General features: G+C 36.6%; 1 protein-coding gene across 4 annotated transcripts in view; it reads left to right on the forward strand.

The window, feature by feature from the left end:
- The window catches only part of GK5 (glycerol kinase 5), a 63,944-nt gene that overhangs the window by 24,446 nt on the left and 17,541 nt on the right, over nt 1-21,957 (forward strand). For 3 of the 4 annotated variants that reach the window (XM_058551757.1, XM_058551782.1, XM_058551772.1), the window contains 7 exons: nt 4,042-4,173; nt 10,044-10,119; nt 10,679-10,740; nt 10,821-10,894; nt 11,099-11,159; nt 12,525-12,651; nt 13,496-13,600. In XM_058551757.1, coding sequence (XP_058407740.1) covers nt 4,042-4,173; nt 10,044-10,119; nt 10,679-10,740; nt 10,821-10,894; nt 11,099-11,159; nt 12,525-12,651; nt 13,496-13,600 — 637 coding nt within the window. The remainder of the gene's footprint in view (nt 1-4,041; nt 4,174-10,043; nt 10,120-10,678; nt 10,741-10,820; nt 10,895-11,098; nt 11,160-12,524; nt 12,652-13,495; nt 13,601-21,957) is intronic. The other variant, XM_058551764.1, reaches the window with a different exon arrangement.

The following is a 21,957-nucleotide window of genomic DNA, read 5'->3' on the forward strand; positions in this document are numbered from 1 at the left end:
ATGGCATGAACCTTGAATTGTATAATTTAATATTATACTATATGTAATATGTAATTTTATACTTTAATGTATAATTTTAGTTTTTAATTCATCAATTCATCAAGCATTTCTGAAGTTAGTCAGGGAGGTGTTTAAAACTTTTATTGTCTTGAAAATAAATTGTAACCATGAAAACATTTACTTCTGTAGTATAAGCCCCCAATCTGAAATCATAACTCAAAACTGTGACTTCCAGAGCAAATCTGAGCATTTGAGGCGCTTCCATCTACTCGGTATTGAACATGTGCGTGGTGAAACTTTTGGCTTAGCAGAAGAATGCACGCACGCAGACTCTTAGAGTTGAGCCCACACAGTTCCAGGGCCTGTCCTGCAGCTGAGGGACCCCACCCTGCTGTCATCCCTTCCTAGTTGCTTATGGTTTATGGACTGAGGCACTTGGAAATGTTTAGTGTTTAGGGTGTGTGTGCCAGAGCTGGCACCGAGGTCATTAGCTTAGCCAAGGCTAGCCCCAAGCACAATGGTGAAGTAATTGAGGTGTGTTGGCAATCTCCTGGCACCACGGTTTTCCTCCAGTCTCCCCAGGCACCGATGCTTCCTCTCACTGTTGTTCTGATTCTTGCCTAATGATTGCTAAGGCTTCTCTTTGCTTTTAGCATAGGATCCCTCTTCCTTACTATGGTTTGCCACTGTCTACACCTCTGACCACTTCCCAGACCCCTTTCTTCCTGAAGCTGCTGTGGATTAGACTCCAGCTTTGCCAGCCTGCGTTTGTTCCTGCAGCACCCAAGCCCTTTCTCACCTTAAGGCCCTCCTACTTGCAGCGGGCTCTGCCATCATGGCCAGATCCTTCTCATCCTTTAGGGCCTAGCTCACGTGTCACCTCCTCTGTGGGAGCCCTTTCCTGCCATCCTGTTTAAAGTAGTTCCTCGCCGCCCCATCCAATCATACTGTTCTTTATTTTTTTCACTGCACTTAACAAATTTCAAAGATTCTGAGACATACATTTTTTAAATTGAAACTTTAATTGAGATAATTGTAGATTCACATGCAGTTGTAAGAAATAATGCAGAGATCACTTATATACTTTGCAGTTTCTCCCAATGGTAACATTTTACAAAACTATAGTATAATGTTACAACCAGGATATTGACATTAATACCGTCCATAGATCTTATTCAAGATTTCCCCAGTGTTGTACTCATTTCTGTTTGTATGTACGTGAGTGGGTATCAGTTTCTATACAGTTTTTTCATATGTTCGTGTCCACCACCACAGTCAGGACCCTGAACTGTTCCATCATGACGAGGATCCCTCATGTTGCTCTTTTATCACCACATCCATCTCTCTCCCGTGCACTTCCCCATCCTCTCCCATCCCTGGCTTCCTGTAACTACTAATCTGTCCTCCGTTAAAAATTTTTTCTCATTTTAAAACGTTATATACATGGAATCATGCAGTATAAAACCTTTTGGGCTTTGCTTTTTTCAGTTAGTATAATTTCGTGGAGAATCCAAGTTGTTACATGTATCAGTAGCTTATTCCTTTTTATTACAGAGTTGGTTTCAATTACCACCTGTTGAAGGACATCTGTGCTAATTCCAGTTTTGGGCTCTTACAGATAAAGCTGTTCTGAACATTTGTGTACAGAATTTTGTGTGAACATAAGTTTTCCTTTCTTTGGGATAAATACCCCAAGAGTATAATGGCTATGTTTTTGCATGTAATTGCATGTTTTGTTTTATAAGAAACTGCCAAACTTTTTTCCAGAGTGGCTGTACCAGCACTGTATGAGTTATAAGACACATTTTTTCCAATTTTAAAAAGGGCAGTTTTTAACCAGGATACATTTTTAACCAGGATACATTTGTAACCATCAATTTTTTTACCATTTTAACCCTCAATTATATCTTAGCATTATGTAATAATTTAGCTAGCGGGGTTTTTTTTCTTTTTTGGTGGCACATTAAGTAGTGGCTCATTTTATAATCAGTGTCTTTTTAGATTATCTCCTTTATTGATTTGATCGCTTATTTGTCTGTCTCTTCCCACTAGAATGTAAATTTCAAGAAGGGAGGGGTTCTGCCTGTTTGTTCACTCTGTTTTCTCAAGGCCTAGCACAATCCTTGGTACATAGAAGGTACTCAACAAATATTTGTTAAGTACCTGAACAAAAGTGTTAATTGTTCACATGTTGACTAAAAGTGCAGATGTTAGAAATTTTAATACTTCTTGTGTGCCCCCCCTCCCCGCCAAGGTATCTGTGTTTTAACAGATGATCCTTGAAGGATCCTCATTTATAGAGAAAAGTATAGTGTGTGCCTAGGGAGGAAGAACCATTTCAGTTTGAGGTGTTTCTAAACATATAACACCTCAGAAGAAGGATTATGGGTGGTTATGTTGAATGTTTTCAAAAAGTCTTATATTTTAATAAATAATGTGAAATATAAAGAAATGCAGATTTAAACACTGAACAAGGGGAAAAGGAAATTAAAAGGATACAAACTTTCACTTATAAGCTGAATAAGGTCTGAGGATCTAATGTATAACATGATGACTGTAGTTGATAGCGTATTGTATAATTGGAATTTGCTAAGACAGTAGAACTTAAATGTTCTCACCAAAAAAAAAGGTTAAAAAAATTAAAATGGAGCTCATTGTTCTAAAAAAAAGAGGACAAGACTGAAATGTAGAGAGAACTGAGTCCCCACGTTTTCTTTTTTTTTTTTTTTGTGAGGAGATCAGCCCTGTGCTAACATCCGCCAATCCTCCTCTTTTTTTTTTTTTGGCTGAGGAAGACGGCCCTGGGCTAACATCTGTGCCCATCTTTCTCCACTTTATATGGGACGCCGCCACAGCATGGCTTGCCAAGCAGTGCGTCGGTGCGCGCCCGGGATCCGAACCAGGGAACCCCGGGCCGCCGCAGCGGAGCGCGCGCACTTAACCGCTTGCGCCACCGGGCCGGCCCCCCCACGTTTTCTTGATTGATGCATTATGCTAAAAATAAAAGAAAAATAAATTTGTAATACTATTTTTAATAAATAACCAAAATCTTTAGATTTACTTTGGGGGGAGGGGTGGGTAATAAAAGAGAAAAAAAATGCAGGAAGTGGGTACATTCTCTACAAGTGAATGTTTTGTAAGACATCAGTTTCAGAAATTGAATTGTTGGGCTGGTCGCGTGGCTTAGCAGTTAAGTGCGCGCGCTCCGCTGCTGGCGGCCCTGGGTTTGGATTCCGGGTGCGCACCGATGCACTGCTTGTCAGGCCATGCTGTGGCGGCGTCCCGCATAAAGTGGAGGGAGATCGGCCTGGGTGTTAGCCCAGGGCCAGTGTTCCTCAGCAAAAAGAGGAGGATTGGCATGGATGTTAGCTCAGGACTGATCTTCCTCACACACACAAAAAAAGAAAGAAATTGAATTGTCCATCTGCATCCTTGTAGTAGGTGGTAGGATAAGGTTTTTTTTTAGTATGTCTTACAAACCTTAAAACTCAAAGCTTGTTTTCTGTTTAAGGCTTTTTTTTTAACTAAAGATTTTGCTTACTAAGAATCTAAATATAAAACTGTATATGTTTCATCTTTGATCATTAGATAAGTATAGATAGTATTAAATGAAATCATACATCTCAAATTTTAAGTACTTAATGTGTAGAAAATTTCCCTTCTAGGTTAATACTAACTTGATTAAAAATATATTTCTAATAGAAATATAGCCTTCTCCCTGGGCTATCTTCCTTTGCTTTCATAGCTAAAAATAGGTAAAGAAGTAGAAAATAGTTATTTTTAAAAGACTTTTATAATTCTGTGAGCCTCTGGTGTTTGCTAAAGTTCACAGTAGATGTGTTACATTTCATGTGTTAGAATACAGATTGTTCACTCAGGGCAACATGGCTTTACTTGGTATTCTTAAGTGCTGAGAGCACTCTCTAAGTGGTTAAATAACTTGTTTGTTATTGGGTTTGTTTGCATATGTGTGGAATTAACGTAGAAACATCAAACACCATTAAATGCATTTTCCTAAAATCTCTCTCTTTTTTTAAATAGCTAATACACAGTTCCTGCCGAGTGCTTCACTTTTTCACTAGGAGTAAACGATTTTTGGCAGCCAGTTTGTTCACTTTCACAACCCAGCATGTTTCTTTGAGGTTGGCCTGGGTTTTACAAAACCTGATTGAGGTAAGGAAAGAGTGTGTGTGCATGTCTAGACGACAGGGAAGAAAAAATTCAAGGAATAAAGATAGTAATTTGATTATTTGATGGAAAATTAAGTGTTCACTGCTTATTGGAATGGACAAGGAATCTTTACTCAGTTTATTTTTTTAAAACCTTTTTATTGGGAGTCATAGCACATATAGAAAAGTGAACAAAACACAGATGTACCTCTCAGCGATGTATTGTGGAGCAAACGTCTGTGTAACACTCCTTGAACCAAGAACTAGAGCACTGATACTGTGCATCACATTTTCTTTCCACTTTTACAATTTGTATGTTTATTCCTCAACACTATCCTCTAGTTTTGCCTGAATATTTTTGAACTTTGTATAAATGGAGTCATACATGTTTATTCTTTTGTGTCTGACTTTTGCTTATCATTATATTTGTAAAATATACCCACGTTGTGTATAAATTAATTTCTTCATATTTTCATTGCTATTTAGTGTTCAGTATATGATTTTGTCCTAGTTTATCCATTCTGTTCATGTACATTTGAGTTATTTCCAGTTTGGGGCTATTATGAATAATGCTGTCTCTTGATGTACGTGTAAATGCATTTCTGCTGTATCCATACTTGGGAATGGAATTTCTAGGGTGTGAATGTATATATATATATATATAAGTATATATATCTTTAGTGGATAATGTCAAATACTTTTCCACAGTTTTTGACAATTTACACATCCACCATTAGTGAATGAGAGGACTTTCTATTTTATTTACCATCGTAATTGTTATTATCACTCTTTTTTATTTTAGCCACTTTGATAGGTAAATAGTGATATCTTATTGTGATTTTAGACGGGATGAAAAAAACAAGATCCAAGCATATGCTTTCTACAGGAGATACCCTTTAGGTTGAAAAATACAAATCAGTTAAAAGTAAATGGATGGAAAAGATATACTATACAAACAACAACCATAAGAAGCTAAGTGGGTATGCTAATATCAGACAAAATAAAACAAAAAAATTGTTACTAAAGAGGGGCATTTTATAATGATAAGGTGGTCAATCCATCAGAAATGTATAACAGTTTTAAACTTATATACACTTAATAACAGTGCCCCAAAATATGTGAAGCAAAACCTGACAGAATTGAAGGGGATAATAGATTATGCAACAGTAATAGTTGGAGACTTCAGTACCCCACTTTCAATAATAGATAGAATAACTAGACTAGAATAAATAGACAGAATAACTATAACTTCCGTCCTGTCTAGTTATTCTAGTTGAATAACTAGATCAACAAGGAAATAGGAAAGTTGAAGAGTGGTATAAACTAACTAGACCTAAAAGACATTTATAGAAAACTCCAACCACAGCAGAATATACATTCTTCTTAAGTGTACATGGAACCTTCTCCAGGATAGACCATATGCTACACCGTAATACAAGCCTTAATAAATTTAAAAGGACTGAAATCATACAAAGTCTTCCTAGGACCACAAAGGAATGAAATTAGAGATAAATAATGGAAAGAAATTGGGGAAGTTCAAAAATACGTGGCAATTAAACAATGCACTTTTAAATAACCAGTGGGTAAAAAAAGAAATCCCAAGAGAAACTAGAAAATACTTTGAGATGAATGAAAATGAAAACACAACATACCAAAACATGTGATGCAGCAAAAGCAATGTTTAGAGGGAAATTTATAGCAAGACTGTGTTACATATAGAGACTGTATTAAAAAATAATCTGACATTATACCTTAAGACGCTGGAAAAGGATGAGCAAACTAAACCCAAAGCAAGCAGAAGGAAAAAAATACAAAGATTAGAGTGAAAAGTAATGAAATAGAGAATAGAAAAACAGTTGAAAAAAACTGACAAAACCAGAAGTTGGTTTGAAAAGATTAGCTAGACTGACAAAAAAAAAAAAAGAGAAGACCCAAATAACTAAAATTATGAATGAAAGAGGGAACTTTAATTTTGAACTCACAGAAATAAAAAGCATTATTAAGCAATACTATGAACAAGTGTATGCCAACAAATCAGATAACTTAGGTAAAATGGAAAATTTCTTAGAAATACACAAACTACTGAAACTGAGTCAAGAAGATATAGACAATCTGAGTAAATCTTTGTTCATTAAAAAGATTAGTAGATTTTAATTTTTAGAGCAGTTTTAGGTTTACAGAAACATTGAGCAGAAAGTACATAGAGTTCCCATAAACCCCCCAACACAGTTTCTCCTATTATCTTGCAGTAGTGTGCTACATTTGTTACAATTGATGAATCAGTGTTGACACATTATTATTAACCTGTCTATCATTACGGTATCATACACGGTAGTTTCACTGCCCTAAAACTCCCTGTACTTCACTTATTTATCCCTCTTCCCTCACCCCTGAACTTCTGGCAGCCACTAATGTTTTTACCATCTCTATGGTTTTGTCTTTTCCAGAATGTCATAAATAGTTGGAATCATACAATATGTAGACTTTTCAGACTGGCGTCTTTCACTTACCAATATACGTTAAAGTTTTCTCCATGTCTTTTTTTGGCCTGATAGCTCCTTTCTTTTTATCACTGATTAATATTTTATTGTCTGGATGTATCACAGTTTGTTTATCCAGTCACCTGTTGAAGGACATCTTGTTGCTTTCACTTTTTGGTGATTAGGAATAAAACTGCTATAAGCATTTGTGTGCAAGTTTTTATATAAACATAAATTTTCAACTCATTTGGGTAAATACCTAAGTGTGCAATTGCTGGATCATATGGTACTATGTTTAGCTTTGTAAAAAACTGCCAAACCATCTTCCAAAGTGGTTGTACCATGTTGCATTCTTACCAACAGTGAACGAGAGTTCCTATTACTCCACGTCCCTGCTAACATTTGATGTCAGTGTTTTGGATTTTAGCCATTCTAATAGGTGTGAAATAGTATCTCATTGGCTTAATTTTCAATTCCCTAATAACATACGATGTAGAAATATGACTTTACTTTTATTTCTTTGTCTTTGCATTGACAAGGACCTCCAGGATATATTGACTAGAAGGGATGACCACAAACATCTTTTTCTCATTCTTGATCTTGGAACAAAAGCTTTCAACATTTACCCATTTAGTAGGAATTTGTAGTAGGTTTTCTTTAGATATCCTTTATCAAATTAAGGAAATTCTCTACTTTTCCTAGTTGGCTAAGATGACTTATTGTGAGTGGATGTTGACTTTATCAAACACATTTTCTTCTTATTATGAGGAGATGTTGAAAAATTTTTTTTTTTTTTTTGAGGAAGATGAGTCCTGAGCTAACATCCATGCTAATCCTCCTCTTTTTGCTGAGGAAGACCGGCTCTGAGCTAACATCTATTGCCAATCCTCCTCCTTTTTTTCCCTTTTTGCCCCCAAAGCCCCAGTAGATAGTTGTATGTCATAGTTGCACATCCTTCTTAGTTGCTGTATGTGGGACGCCGCCTCAGCATGGACGGACAAGCGGTGCGTCGGTGTGCTCCCGGGATCCAAACCCGGGCCGCCAGTAGCGGAGCACTTGCACTTAACTGATAAGCCATGGGGCCGGCCCCAGGGGATGTATCAAACACATTTTCTGCACCTGTTGTCTAGGTGTGGCAACCTACTTGTGTTTGTGGGGCATCTTGTATTCGTTGTTTGTTATTTTGTTGTTTGTTATTTTGTTGTCTCAGCCGTTGTTTTCAAATGTAATTTCTATTCCATTTTTCTTGTCTTCTTTTCTTCTGAAAATCCAATTACATGTACGTTAACACCTTCTCACTGAATCCCCTTTGTCTCTTACTCTATCTGACATATTTTTTATTCTCTTCTCTCTATGTACTTTCTTCTGGCTATTTTCTTCTAACCTATCTTCCAAATCCATTATTCTCTCTTCAATTGTTTCTAATGTGCTATTGAAACCCATCTATTAAGTTCTTAATTAGTTCTAGAATTTCTTTTTTTTCCACATGGTATTTTAAAGTCTATGACTATTAATTCTGCTATCTGTAGTGCTATGGACTGTCTCTTTCTCCTCTTTTTGTTTTTTATGTTCTCTTGTTGCCCCATATGCCTCATTACTTAATTAAAAATAAATTTTTTTAAATCGCTTTATTGAGGTATGATTGACATACAAAAAACTGTACATATTTAATGTATATAACTTGAGTTTGGTGAGCCTCCTTACTTATTCTTATGTGTGTGTATATATACACACACACACGTACACACGCGCGCACACACACACACACACTCATAAGCTAGACATTGTATTTGCAAAATTGCGTGTAGAAATCATGAGAGCCTTCACATAATGCTAACTTGCTCTGGATAGGATTAGTGTTTGTTTCTTTCATTCTTCCAGGCACCAGGATTATCTTAATCTAATTTAATAGTTGAGATGATTCAGAGCTGAGTTGCAGTTCCTGTGAGAGCCTGTCCTTCTAGTATACCCTTACTCCTAGGGTAGAGCAATTTGGAATTTTCACCCAATGCAAGGAGGATTGACCTTAGGTCCTTAGCATATCTCCTCTGTGTCTCCTTAGCCTCGCAAGGGCCTACTACCTATCAGAGAGCCTGGCTTTCAAATATTTTTTGAATGAACAAATGAACTTACTGCTTCCCAGGCATTCTTGCTACTCACTGAAGTACTGATTGACCTTTGTCTAATCTGGAATGAATTTTAGAATCACAATTTCTAAGTTTAAGAAGAGTTTACTATTACTTTAAGCATTCCATATTTAAGTGGTATAACACTTTAATAGAATCTTAAATACTTGTTACAGATAATCTACAAATGAGCTCTTTCTTTGAGACTCATGTCTTTTGTTTTCATTTTATTGATCCTTTCTCCTCTCAAAATATAATTCATCTTTAAATGTCTCCATTGCTATTCTTTTTATCTCAGTCATTTATGTAGCAAGCATTTTTTTTTTTTTTTTTTTTTACCATCTGCTGTATGCCAGGAACCCTCCTATGTGTTGGGGTTATAAATATGAATGCAATCTAGTCCTTGTTCTTAAGAAGCTTAGGGTCTAGGAGGGAAGTAGTAATGCTGTGAGATCATGGCTGGATGGAAGATATCCTTAGGGTGCTGTGTTGGGCAAAGCCAGGAAATGCTAGTCTTGAAGGACAAATAACAGTTGGAGAGGTGATAAAGTATGATTTAGGGAATTGTTGTCCAGTATGCTAATAGTATCTTAAGTATTTCATTCCCTCTATTTGCTACTTTAAAGAGGTTTTGGTACTTTTATTTGGCATGCTTTATGCTAAGGATTGGCAAGTTTTTTCTGTAACGTGCCAGATAGTAATATTGTAGACTTTGCAGGCCATAGGGTTTCTGTCACAATTCCTCTGCCGTTGTACTGCAAAAGCAGCCATAGATAATACATACACAAATGAGCATGGCCATATTCCAGTAAAATTTTATTTATGGACATAGAAATTTGAATTTCATATACTTTTCATGTGTCAAAAAAGTATTCTTTTTTTCATTTTAAACCATTAAAATTTTTAAAAAACATTCTTAACTTGCTGTGCAGAAACAGGCAGTGGGCTGGGTTTGACCTGTGAAATGTAGTGTGCCACCCCTGTTCTAGGCTATTTATGTTGACATGTTTATATGTCTGAACTAAAAAGTATGTATACTTTGTTTTTTTCATTACAAAAGTAATACATACTTGGTGTAAAATTAAAGACTTGCATACCCTATAGTAATTGCTTAGAACCATTTGGGGTATATTCTAGAAATTGCTTCTCTATGTATATATTAATTTTTAGCAAAAATGGGATTATATTATATTTATTGATTGGCAGTTAATCATGCACTTAATAATTTAGCCTTTTTGAATCGATTTTGTCGTTGTTGTATTTTCAAGGTGCAAAAGGCAATTGAAGAAGAAAATTGCTGCTTTGGAACTATTGATACCTGGTTGTTGTATAAGCTCACAAAAGGTAAGGATGATCTGGTAGATCTGTCTTGAGGAACTGAAATTTGACTGATAGAAATGACTCATCTAAAAAAAGTGGAAGTTACATTTTTTTCCTTCCAAGATTCCAGAAAAAGTGCTCTTTGGTGCTCTAGTAACTACATGTTATATAAGCTAGATTAAGTTCAGATTTGCTGTAAGAGAAGAGTGAGTTTAAAATTGTGATAAACCTCAAATTTAAGACTGAGGAACAGTCTCAATTTCAAGAGTAGTAAGACTTGAGTTCAATACCAAATCTGCCACTTTGCAATTGGGTAGAACTGTAGGCAACCACATTGCATCTCTGCTCCTCTTCCCTCATCTTTAAGCTGGGGATCGTGACATGACAATGTGTATGAAAGTGCTTTTGTAAACTATAAAAGTTCAAAAAGCCTAAGTGGGGGATTGCTTTGGAGACTTTGCACCAGAAATAATACATTTTGGAATGAATTTGAGGGCCGACAAAGGTCTATATTACAAACTAGGGATAGGTGTTCATTGACACTACCTGATAAGAAGTATATTATTTTCCAATGTAAATTTAGGTTCTGAATATGCCACGGATTTTTCAAATGCCAGTACAACTGGACTTTTTGACCCATTTGAGGTAAAGTTGTTTTTCCTTCTTTTGAATCACCATTTTTGTGTAATTTAGCTTGGATTCTGATGACATATTTTTATGCTCAGATGTGTTGGAGCGGGCTCATTACCTCCCTGCTTTCGATACCGCTCTCTCTCCTGCCTCCTGTGAGGGATACAAGGTAATAATGAACCTTAGACATAGGAACCAGCCAAATGGTCCCTGAATTCATTTTGCCTTAGTGGGGAAAAGCATTTTATCACATGTCCGAGGTGCTTGTACGTTCATTTTGTAACATTTTGGCCTATGCTAAAAACAATTTGCTGAATTTTAGAATTGATGTTTCTAGAGCTCTAACTTACTTTTTAATCAATTTTATTTGAAGCCACAATTTTGGATCAGTGGACGAAGAGATATTTGGTGTGCCTATACCAATAGTGGCCTTGGTAAGTAGAAAACTTGAGGGTTTCTCCTTGTATAGTATAAACTAAATGAATATATATGAATAGTTGGGATTAGATTTAAGAGACGCAAAAGGTCCTTACAGAATAAAATTAAAGCATCTTTTTTCCAAGTTAAAGGGCCCTGGATATAATCAGAAGTAGTCTCTACATTCTGGAAAGGGGACCACTGGGCCATTCTTCTATCATGGAAGCACTTTATAACCTTTTCTGACTTCTCTATGTATTGTTCTTTTTAAAAACTGTGTTAGATTTTTTTTTAATGTTGTATTTTGATAATGTCTGGTTTATATTTGATACTCTCAGACAAAAAACAGTGATAGGGCCAATGCTTAGTTTATATTTGATAGTGTAACCATAAACAGTAGTAGGGCAATTTAAAGTAAAGAAAAAAGGTGTATTTACATTTTATAAAATCTTTAGCTGGCATCTTCCAGCAGAGAAGCTGTGGAATAGTGAAAAATCAGCTGTTTCTGGTTTTTGAGAGTTCTTTCTTGATTCTGCCCTTTCTCTCTGGCTACACGAGAGAGTCAGAACTTGGAGAACCCCAAGGATTGACCTCCTGACTGAGAGGCTGTACAGAAGCTCAGACCTTGCCTTTGATTTACAGCTTAGGCTGCAGGTGTAGACCATCTGTCCTGGATGGATAGTTGCCACAGTAGGCGGAGGAATCAGGTGACAGAAGGGGAATTTAATTCCCAAGTTACAAATTCCTGGTCATTTAGAGAGGATCCACATATTCACTCTAGGGGTAGGCTTAGGTTTAGATTAAGGTATGACTGGAAGAATTATAGATTAGTGAGACAGCGTTCTTCAGAGGAGTTTTGGTTCTTAAAATATTGCTGTATGTGTATCTCTGTTTAATTATATTAACAAAATGTTATAATTTTTCTTTTAACAAAAATGTATGGTTGGGAAATTCATGGTTTTGACCTACATCTATTTGTAGTTAAGCATACACCTATCATTCTTATTAAAAGAGAAGTTTGTGAGGTTGGTTAATTTGACTAATGGATGAAACCACTTGCAAGTTGAAGACAAAAAATCTTAGTTTTTTTTCTGCACAGTTTTTATTCTGACCTTTATTTCTAAGATTATTCCTATGATACTTGAAAGTCATGAAATAGGTTGCCCACTAAAAATTCCTGAGGCATGTGAGTTATCCACACAATGTTAGTTCTAGAGACTCCTATCCTGTAGTTGTTGCTCCCTGTTCTCTCCAGGGATTCTTTTTTTTTTTAAAGGAAAAGAAAAAATGTTGAACCATGAGAATACAGTAAGTGAGACAGTGGGATACAGTGAAATGGGCCTCTGCTAAGGGCCCAGAGGTCTAACGTGAACATTTGGCAGGTTGCCGACCAGCAGGCAGCCATGTTTGGAGAATGCTGCTTCCAGATGGGAGATGTGAAATTAACCATGGGAACTGGGACATTTTTGGATATTAATACTGGAAATAACCCTCAGCAGACTGTTGGAGGTAAACAGTTAGAACTTATCCTATTTACTAATAAAATATCACTTCTTTCTTATTTAACATTTGTATTTTCCCGTTTTATATTAAGGATATTCTTTAACATATTTTTCATTATTATTCTTAGAGAGAGTTAGTTTCCATTTTCTTTTTTTCTTTAAATTAAAAGCATAAAAAAATAAGATGTTATTATAGAAAAATTCAGAAGGATTAGGATATTTTGGTCAGTTTTCCAAATATTTACCTATAATACCTGTTATATTTGTTTAAAACATCTTTCTAGGCCTCTAAATTTTCTTTTCTTTTATGTATTAGAAATTCACTCTTTTTGTGAATTTTTTTTTTTTTTTAGTGGTAGTCCTTACCTAGCGATCCTTGCATATTTAGCGTATTAATTACAATTGCTAAGAATTTGCTCTCCCTAGTGGAGGACATCCTGGGATGTGCAAACCAAGAAATCTAGATTGTGAAACTACACCCAGGAGAGCTTGGGGCTCTTAGTATGAGCTCTGGTCTGCTAACGTGGTTACTGAGAGGTGGATTTAAAAAATTTTTTTCCTACCTTCCATCTCCCTGCAAGCTCTTCCTTTTCCCCTAACTGGGAAAATGGAAGCTAGAAAATATTGATCATTGCATTAGGTTGTTTCTGTAGGAGCCTTGTTTAGAAACCACAGATAAGTGCAATAGCATAGACCACAGCTAGTAAATGAGAGAGGACTGAGATTTGAACTCGGGCAATCTGACTTCAGAGCCACTTTGCTATTTTTTGAGATAATCAGATTGTTCTGTTGTAGACATCTCTGTAATGAATTGTCTATTTATTATATGATTTACATTGTTTGTGTTTAAGGCTTTTATCCATTAATTGGGTGGAAGATTGGGCAAGAAATTGTATGCCTAGCTGAAGGCAATGCAGGAGACACTGGTACTGCCATAAAATGGGCTCAACAATTAGGTAAGTCATCTTTTAAACGGATTTCACAGGCCAGACTTAAAGAATTCAAGAATGCAGATCAAGAAAAGAGAATGAATGGATTGTTCAATTGGAGCATAAAATAAAATGACATGTGCTAGAAGAAAATATAGGATGTTATTTTTATGATAGTAGGATGGTAAAAGGCTAGGTATTAAGGCCAGATACCATAAAGAAGAAGACTAAATTTAAGTATATAAAATATTAGAATGTGTAGGGAGAGAAATGCCAAGCAAAGGTATAGGACAAATTGGTAAGGACAGTTGTAGCATATGTCAGAAAATTTAATAAAGATGATGAAAAAAGGGACAAAAGACAGAGGTGCAGGTATTTTGTAAATCAAATGACTAAGAAATGCTGTTCAAATTCAATAATTAAAGAAATACATACTTAATAAAATGATGTCACCATCATTGTCAGAGATAATTAGTTCAGTGATGCTCAGCATTGGTGGGAATGTAGAGAAAAAAGTATTCTTGTTTTCCATTGGGATGAATGTTAATTAGCATTGCCTTTCTTGAGGACAATCAAGCAATATGTATCATTTTATAGAGTGCAGACCCTTTGCCCTTGCTTCTATTCTGTTTCCTAAGAAAATAATCATACAGGTGTACAAAGACATGTGTGCATACATGGATGTTTAGTATAGCAATTGGAAATAAGTTCCCATCTAATAAAAAAGCATTAAATAAGTAAATGTCAGTATATCCATATAGTGCAACATTGTACAGTGGGAATGCACTTTAATGGGTATATTGGAAAAAATAAATAAATTATATTCAGAGAAACACAGTATATAATAATAGCCTGAGTAACGCTGGCATCTCCTCGAATGTGTAAGCTGAGCCTTTGTGTCTTTGTGTGACGTGCTGGGCTTGGTCCACTCTGAATGGCTTCCTTCCACCCCTTTATTGGGTTGAACAGCTCAGGCTCAGGCGTAAAAACCGTTTTAAACCAGTTTCATCTTGATTTTTAGATTTATTTTCTTAATCTTTTTCACACAGGCCAGTTTTCTCTCCCTTTTTTCCCCTTTTGCCTTCTCTGTTAACTGCCACATTTGGGTCCCCACATGAGCATCTCTTTTCTCTTTAATTTGGTCCATTTCTACTCCCCTTCACTCTTTGTTCTATTTTGCTATCTCAATTTTACAAATATCTTCATGTCTCCCAGCTTTTATTCAGTTAACAAGTGGTTGAGTGCTCACCATGTGCCTAGGACTGTACATGCTCGGAGAACACCAGAGAATAAGACAGACGCTCCCTGCCCTCATGGAGGTTGCAGGGTGGCAGGAAAGACATATCCTAAATGAACAGTTGGAAAAAAACAAACGGTGTGAAGTACCAGGAGGGAGAAGTAGCAGCAGCATCAGTGATCTCTCTCTCAAGGGAGGGCTTGTCTAATCTGGAGAATCAGAAGGCTTCTCTCAGGAAGTGCTGTTGCAGCTGAGCCCTGAAGGAAGGAAGAGAGTGGTTGGGCAGGTAGGATAGGCAGCTGGTCAAGGAGTGTCCCGGCAGAGGGGCCAAGTGAGGAATGCCCAGGGTGGGGAGGAGCGTGACCTGCTTAAGGGACTGAAAGGAAGCCCTTTCTGTTCCACAACTGAAGCGGTTCCCGTCTCTGCTGTCCTCCAGTAACACGGGTCAGGGGACATCTTTTCCCTGGCAGTACCACTTTTAATTGCTACACGTCGCATCTGCCTGCTCCAGGCAATTCCCATAAGACCTCAGTACACATTTAAAATCACCCAGGACTCTTGTTTACTAGAAGTAGAGGAAACTTTTTCCTTCTCTCTGGAGAGATACAGTGTCCCTGATTAGAGGAGATGAGATAAACATTCTCTCTATAGGATCTAATTCTAGGTGGTGGTGAATAGTTACATGTTACTCCTAGTGAGGAGGGTCTAGTTCATGGTCCTGCCTCCCTCTTGCCTCCTGCTGGGAGGACACACAGGCAGAGAAGTATGCTCCCTGCAGAAGCTGGAGTGGAGCCCAGACGTGAATGACGCTTTGGGTTCTCAAGTAGACTGTGCAGACCCAGGGTCTGCAGAGGCCACCACCTGAGTGTTATTGGTGAAAATACCAGAGGCTGGTGGGGACCCTCTAGATGTTCTCAGTGGATCCAGCCTGCTGAGGCAGGAGGAAATCCCCTCAGCATGTGGAGAAGAAAGAGCTGGCCTGGCCCATCCCAGGGAGAGCCTGCTACGTCCCTGGGAGAGCCGGCTACGTCCCTGGGAGAGCCTGCTATGTCCCTGGGAGAGCCTACTAACAGTGGGCAGAGGCTCTGTTGAGTCTGAACTGCCCCTCTTCCAGGCCGAGGGGAGAGGCCGAATCTCTCTCATACTGGAGAAGCCCGAGAGCCAAGAGCGTTCACTCCTTTACCTCTCACTGCCTGCCAACCCCATAAGCCTGACCTAAAAGAGAGCACAAAGTTTTTAGGAGCATTTAGCACCTTGAAGGAGGGTGACCAAGTTCAGTGAAGCACACCAGGTAGCTCCTGCAGAGGCAGAGGTAATGGAAGACACAGAACATTAAAGTAATATCAACAAAAGTGGAACTTAAAGGGATAAAAAAATATGGCAAAGAAATATTTGGAAAACCTAAGAGTTTTGAAGAACAAAAAACATGATATAGAAAATGTAAAAATATTAATAAAACGTGAAATGGACAGTGCTGAAAGCCCAAATAGGAATCAGGAAGAATTTAAGAACAAAAAAGAAAAAATAGAAAATAAAACTGAAAGGCAAGAGATATAGAGGAAAGATCAGAGAAAACAATACATGAACAATAGTCTCTTTTCTGGACTATGAAAATGTAATTATGGAAATGGGATTATGAAAATGTAAAAATTGAAAAGATAATTGAAAATAAACTTTCCTGAGTAGAAGAAAGACCTGAGTTTTCAGACTGAAATGGCTTACCAAGTTAAAAAAAAAGACACAAACTAAGACAGTCATATGTAGATGAATTGTCTGAATCCCAAGAAAAAAGAAAAGCTTCTAGACACGGGAAGAACAGTTTATTTATAAAGAAAAAAGACTCAGACTGGCATGGAAGTTAGTTGTAAAATTTCAAAAGTGGAACAACATCTACACATTACAGAGAAAAAAAGAACAGTGAGCCCATATTCTGGTGCCTGGCTAAGATATCATTCATGTTAAGTGCAAAAGTGGCATTTCTTGGCCGTGCAGTATATACTTTCTAAGGAAATTACCTGAGGAGATACTGCAGCCAAAAGGAAATAGAACAAAGATCTCAACATGGAGAAGGCAAAGTATACAAATAGGGTTTTTTTTAAATAAAAAAATTTTTTTTTCCTGGTAGCAGGCCAGACTGCTCTTTGTTCTATTTTATTTGAATTGCTCTTACACTAAACTAATTTAATTTTTCTTACTGTAATGTAAATACTTTATTTCCATACATTACGAACATAGTTTTGGATATCCCTTTAAGAGATTGAAATTATCTTCGCACTAGAAAAAGCCCCTAATTAAGTTAGGCTTAAAGATTTTATGTGTATGTATGGTTGTTCTATAAAAGAAAGTAATGTTTCTGTTAAATATTTCAAAATGATATTCTTTTTTGTGTCTCCCTCCCATAAGTGCTTTTAATTCCGTGATGTGTAACTTAAGGGGCAAATTGCTGGTCAGGAATAGACAACCGAGTGTACATTTTTTCTTTTCTTCTTTCTATGCATTTATGTCTTCATTTCAAATTCATATAAATCCCTTTCTAAACATGCATGCGCACACACACACATGCATGCGCACACACACACACACAACACGGCGCCATTCCTTGTCTCAATGCCGTACTGAGAAAGCAGTGGAGTGGAACATCACAGTCTGTGTAATATGGTTAGAAATGTAAAAGCAGCAGTTAAGTGGTACTTAGCCATGTGGAAATTTGAAATGTCTTTTCTTAAGCAGCATAGGGCCAAGGAAAACATTTGAAACACAATTTAATAGTGTCCCGAAAATAAATAAAGTGACTATAATTCTGTAAAAACAGTGCTTAGAGGAAAAGGATGAATGCCTACTAATAAGAAAAAAAAAAAAAAGAGAAGCATAATAAACTTCCAAGCCAAAAAGTATAAGGATATACACATCATAAAATTGAGAAATAATACAAAGTAAAATTGATAAACTAAATCTCTTTTAAAAATACCCAAGGATTGGTGCCCTATATATGTTTCACTAGGTATATATACATATATAGAGAGAGAAACAGAGAGGTGAAAATGAGAACTGTTTTAACTTTTATTTTGAAATAATTTCAAACTTTAAGTTGTAAAAATAGTACAAAAACTCTTGTATACCTTTACCGCAGATTTGCCAATTTTTAACATTCTGCCATGATTGCTTTATTTACTTACCTACCGTCCATCCATCCATCCTATATGCTGTGGGATAGATAAATACCTATATAATTTTCTGAGCTCTTTGAGAATACATTGCATACATCATGCTCCTTTCCCTGTAGTATTTCACTGTGTATTTCCTAAGAACAAGCATATTCTCTTACATATCTGAAGTATGCTTATTAACTTCAGTAAATTTCACATTGGATATATCATGCTTTTATCAAATTTATAGTCCATATTCCAGTTTTGTTGGATGTTCCGATAATGTCTGTCATGGCAATTTTTTTCCAATACAGGATCTAGTCCAGGAATGTTTATTGTATAATCTCCTTTAATCTGGAACAGTTTCCTCAGCTTTTTTCTTTTTTTTCCTTCCATTGACATTTTTGAAGAATATAGATCAGTTATTTTATAGACTGTCCCTCAATTTGGGTTTCTCATGACTAGATCCCCATTATTTAGTTTTGGCTGAAATCATACGTAAGTGATACTGTGTCTTCCTCAGAATATATACCTGAGATGAAAGATATCTGTTAGTCCTGTTTTGGTTCTGTTAAATCTTTTTCGTGTGCATAAGATGTTTTCCAGCTTCTCCATTGTATAATTACTGTTTTTCCTTTTGTAATAAATAATATGTGGGGAGATACTTCCAGACTAGCTAGATATCCCATTTCTCATTAAACTTCCCCCATCCTCTACATTTAGCATTCGTTGATGGTTCTTGCCTGGATCAGTCTCACTCTGATGGTTGCAAAATGGTATTTTCTAACTCCATTATTCCCTCTGTGTTTATTAGTTAGCATTCTATTTTATAAAGAAGAGCTTTCCCTTCTCCCCTTTATCTCTTTATTGTCACTATAAATTCATGGTTTCTTATTTCATTCAACAGGTTATAATTTTTATACTTCTTATTTATTTTCATGCTCAAATTGCCCCAGATTTGGCCAGTAAGAATTCCCTCAGACTGTCTTCTGTGTCTTTTAAATGTCTGTGTCTATTATTTTTTGATCACTTTCTTAGTTTCTGACACAAGATGTATTAAGCTCATCTTTTGTTTTTCCTCCCCCTGCCCTGGAATTAGCCACTTTCCCAATGAGCCTTGACTCCTTTTGGTGGGAAATAGTATTTAAAAACAATAGCTGGAGTATCATTGCTTCTAGGCCCTTGCAGCAGAGCTAGAAGTGTGTGTGTGTGTGTGTGTGTGTGTGAAAAATCCTTAAGTTTATATTGTACCTCCAATTCTGGTCTAGCCCCTAAGGGTCCTTGCTTGTCTTTTCCTGTTCTACATTTTTATCTCCCTTTTTCCACATTGAGAACCCTGGCTCCCAACAACATTAATATTATGTATTCATTTGCTCAATCTTAAAATATTTACAAAAAACTTTCAGAGATACTAGACCCATACCACTATAACAAATGACATTTGTTCAAGATTGTTTGCAAGGTTTTTCCTTTATATCAAGGATATCTGGTCAAAACACGCTATTCAAAGGTTACTTGGATTAGTTTTCTCTTTTCCTTTCAGTAATTTTATTAATTTGAAACAGAATTGGGTTCATTTGTTTCTCTTATCATTCTGTTTTAGTTTTTCCCTCTCTCTGTGTCCTTTTTAAAAACATTATTAATTTTTTTGTTTGTGTGTGAGGAAGACCAGCCCTGAGCTAACATCCAATGCCAATTCTCCTCTTTTTGCTGAGGAAGATTGGCCCTGGGCTAACATCCATGCCCATCTTCCTCTACTTTATATGGGATGCTGCCACACGCATGGCTTGACAAGCGGTGAGTCGGTGCGCGCCCGGGATCCGAACCGGTGAACCCCGGGTCGCTGCAGTGGAGCGCGCGCACTTAATCTCCTGCGCCACCAGGCCAGCCCCTGTACTTTGCCATTTTCACTTAAAAATATATTCTGGAAATTGCCTCACGTCAGTTTATAGGTATCTTCATTCTTTTTTGCAACTGCATAGTACTCCATTGTGTGTATGTACACAGTTTACCAAGCCAATATCCTATATTTGGGCATTTAAGTAGTTTCCAGTATTTTGCAAATACAGATAATGCTGTAGTGAATAACTTTGTGCATATGTATTTTCATATTGTTGGAGGTGTCTTGTAAGAATAAATTTCCAGAAGTGAGAGTGCTATGTTAAAGGATAAATGCATTGTAGTTTTGTTAGATATTGCCAAATTCCCCTCCATAGGAATTGTGCCATTTTGCATTCCCCCAGAAATGTATGAGACTATTTCCCCATAGCGTCTTTCCTCGTAGCATCTTTTGCATAGGCAAATGATCTGGTTGGATGAACTGCAGAAGTTGGGTAATAAAGTAGAAGTCTTATGTTATTGTCAAGCTTTTGACCTTTTCCACAATATCATATAAATGGAATATTGTATAAATGGCTCTCACATAAATGGAATCATATAAATGGATATTGGAATCTAATATCATATAAATGGAATCCACAATATCATATAAATGGAATCTATTTCCATATAGTAAGTGGAATCATATAACCAGTTGAGGTGGTTTCTTTTACTCAGCGTAATGCCTTTGAGATTCATTGATGTTGTTGTTTGTACTTATAGTTCATTCTACGTTCTGTTATATGGCTATATCACAGTTGGTTCATCCGTTCTCCCACTGAAGGACATGTAGGCTGCTGTTTCCAGTTTTTGGTGATTATGAATAAAGCCACTGTGAACACTCACGTACAGGTTTTTGTGTGAACATCAGATTTAGTTTTTTTAGGGTAAATACCTAAGAGTGGGATTGTTAGCTCATATAAACACAGTGTTATATGTGTCATATGAACACATAACCACAAATAAGTATGTGTTTATCTTTTAAAAAACAAAAACCAGCCAAACTATTTTCCAGAGTGGCCTTACCATTTTACATTCTCACCAGCAACGTGTGTGTTCATCTTGCTCCAGTGCTTGGTGTTGTCGTGTTTTTAAATTTTAGCCATCCTAATAGGTGAGTAATGTTATCTCACTGTGTTTTTAATTTGCATTTCCCTAATGGCTAATGATGTCAAACATCTTTTCATGTTCTTATTTGCCACCTGTATATCTTCCTTGGTGAAGTCTCTGTTCAAATCTTTCATGTATTTTTTGTTGGGCTGATTCTGAACAAAAGTCCTCTTTGGAATATGTGATTTGCAAATATTTTCTGTAGGCTATAGCTTATTCTTTTCATTTTCTTTCTTTCTTTTTTTTTTTTTTTGGTGAGGAAGATTAGCCCTGAGCTAACATCTGTTGCCAATCCTCCTCTTTTTGCTGAGGAAGGTTGGCCCTGGACTAACATCCGTGCCCATCTTCCTCTACTTCATATGGGATGCCACCACAGCATGGCTTGACAAGCGGTGCATAGGTATGTACCTGGGATCTGAACCTGCGAACCCCGGGCCACTGAAGCAGAGCACACGCACTTAAGCACTACGCCACCAGGCTGGCCCCATCTTTTCATTTTCTTAATAGTGTCTTTTGAAGAGTAAAAGTTTTTAAATTGGTGAACTTTTTATCAATTTTTTATTTTATGAATTGTGCTTTTGGTCTCATATCTAAGAACTATTTGCCAAAATAGAGTCATGGATTTTTCTCCCATGTTTTCTTCTAAAAGTTTTATAGTTTGGTTTACAGTTAGATATATAAGCCATTTTGAGTTAAGTTTTGTATAAAGTGTGAGGTTTAGGTCAAGGTTCTTTTTTGCATATAAATATTATTTAGCATTTCTTTTATAGCATGTATGTTGGTAACAAATTCTCTTAGCTCTTCTTCATCGGAGACTGTCTTTATTCCTGAAGGATATTTTTGCTGGATGTAGAATTCTAGGTTGACAGTTGTTTTCTTTTAGTACTTAAAAGATGTTCCACTGCCTCAAGACCGTCATAGCTCTGATGCGAAGCCCACAGTCATTTGAATGTTTGTTCCCCACTGTGTAATCTGGCTGCTTTCAAGACTTTTTCTTTGCCTTTAGTTTTTAG

Source organism: Diceros bicornis, chromosome 2 (assembly GCF_020826845.1).
Source record: "Diceros bicornis minor isolate mBicDic1 chromosome 2, mDicBic1.mat.cur, whole genome shotgun sequence".
Taxonomy (NCBI): domain Eukaryota; kingdom Metazoa; phylum Chordata; class Mammalia; order Perissodactyla; family Rhinocerotidae; genus Diceros; species Diceros bicornis.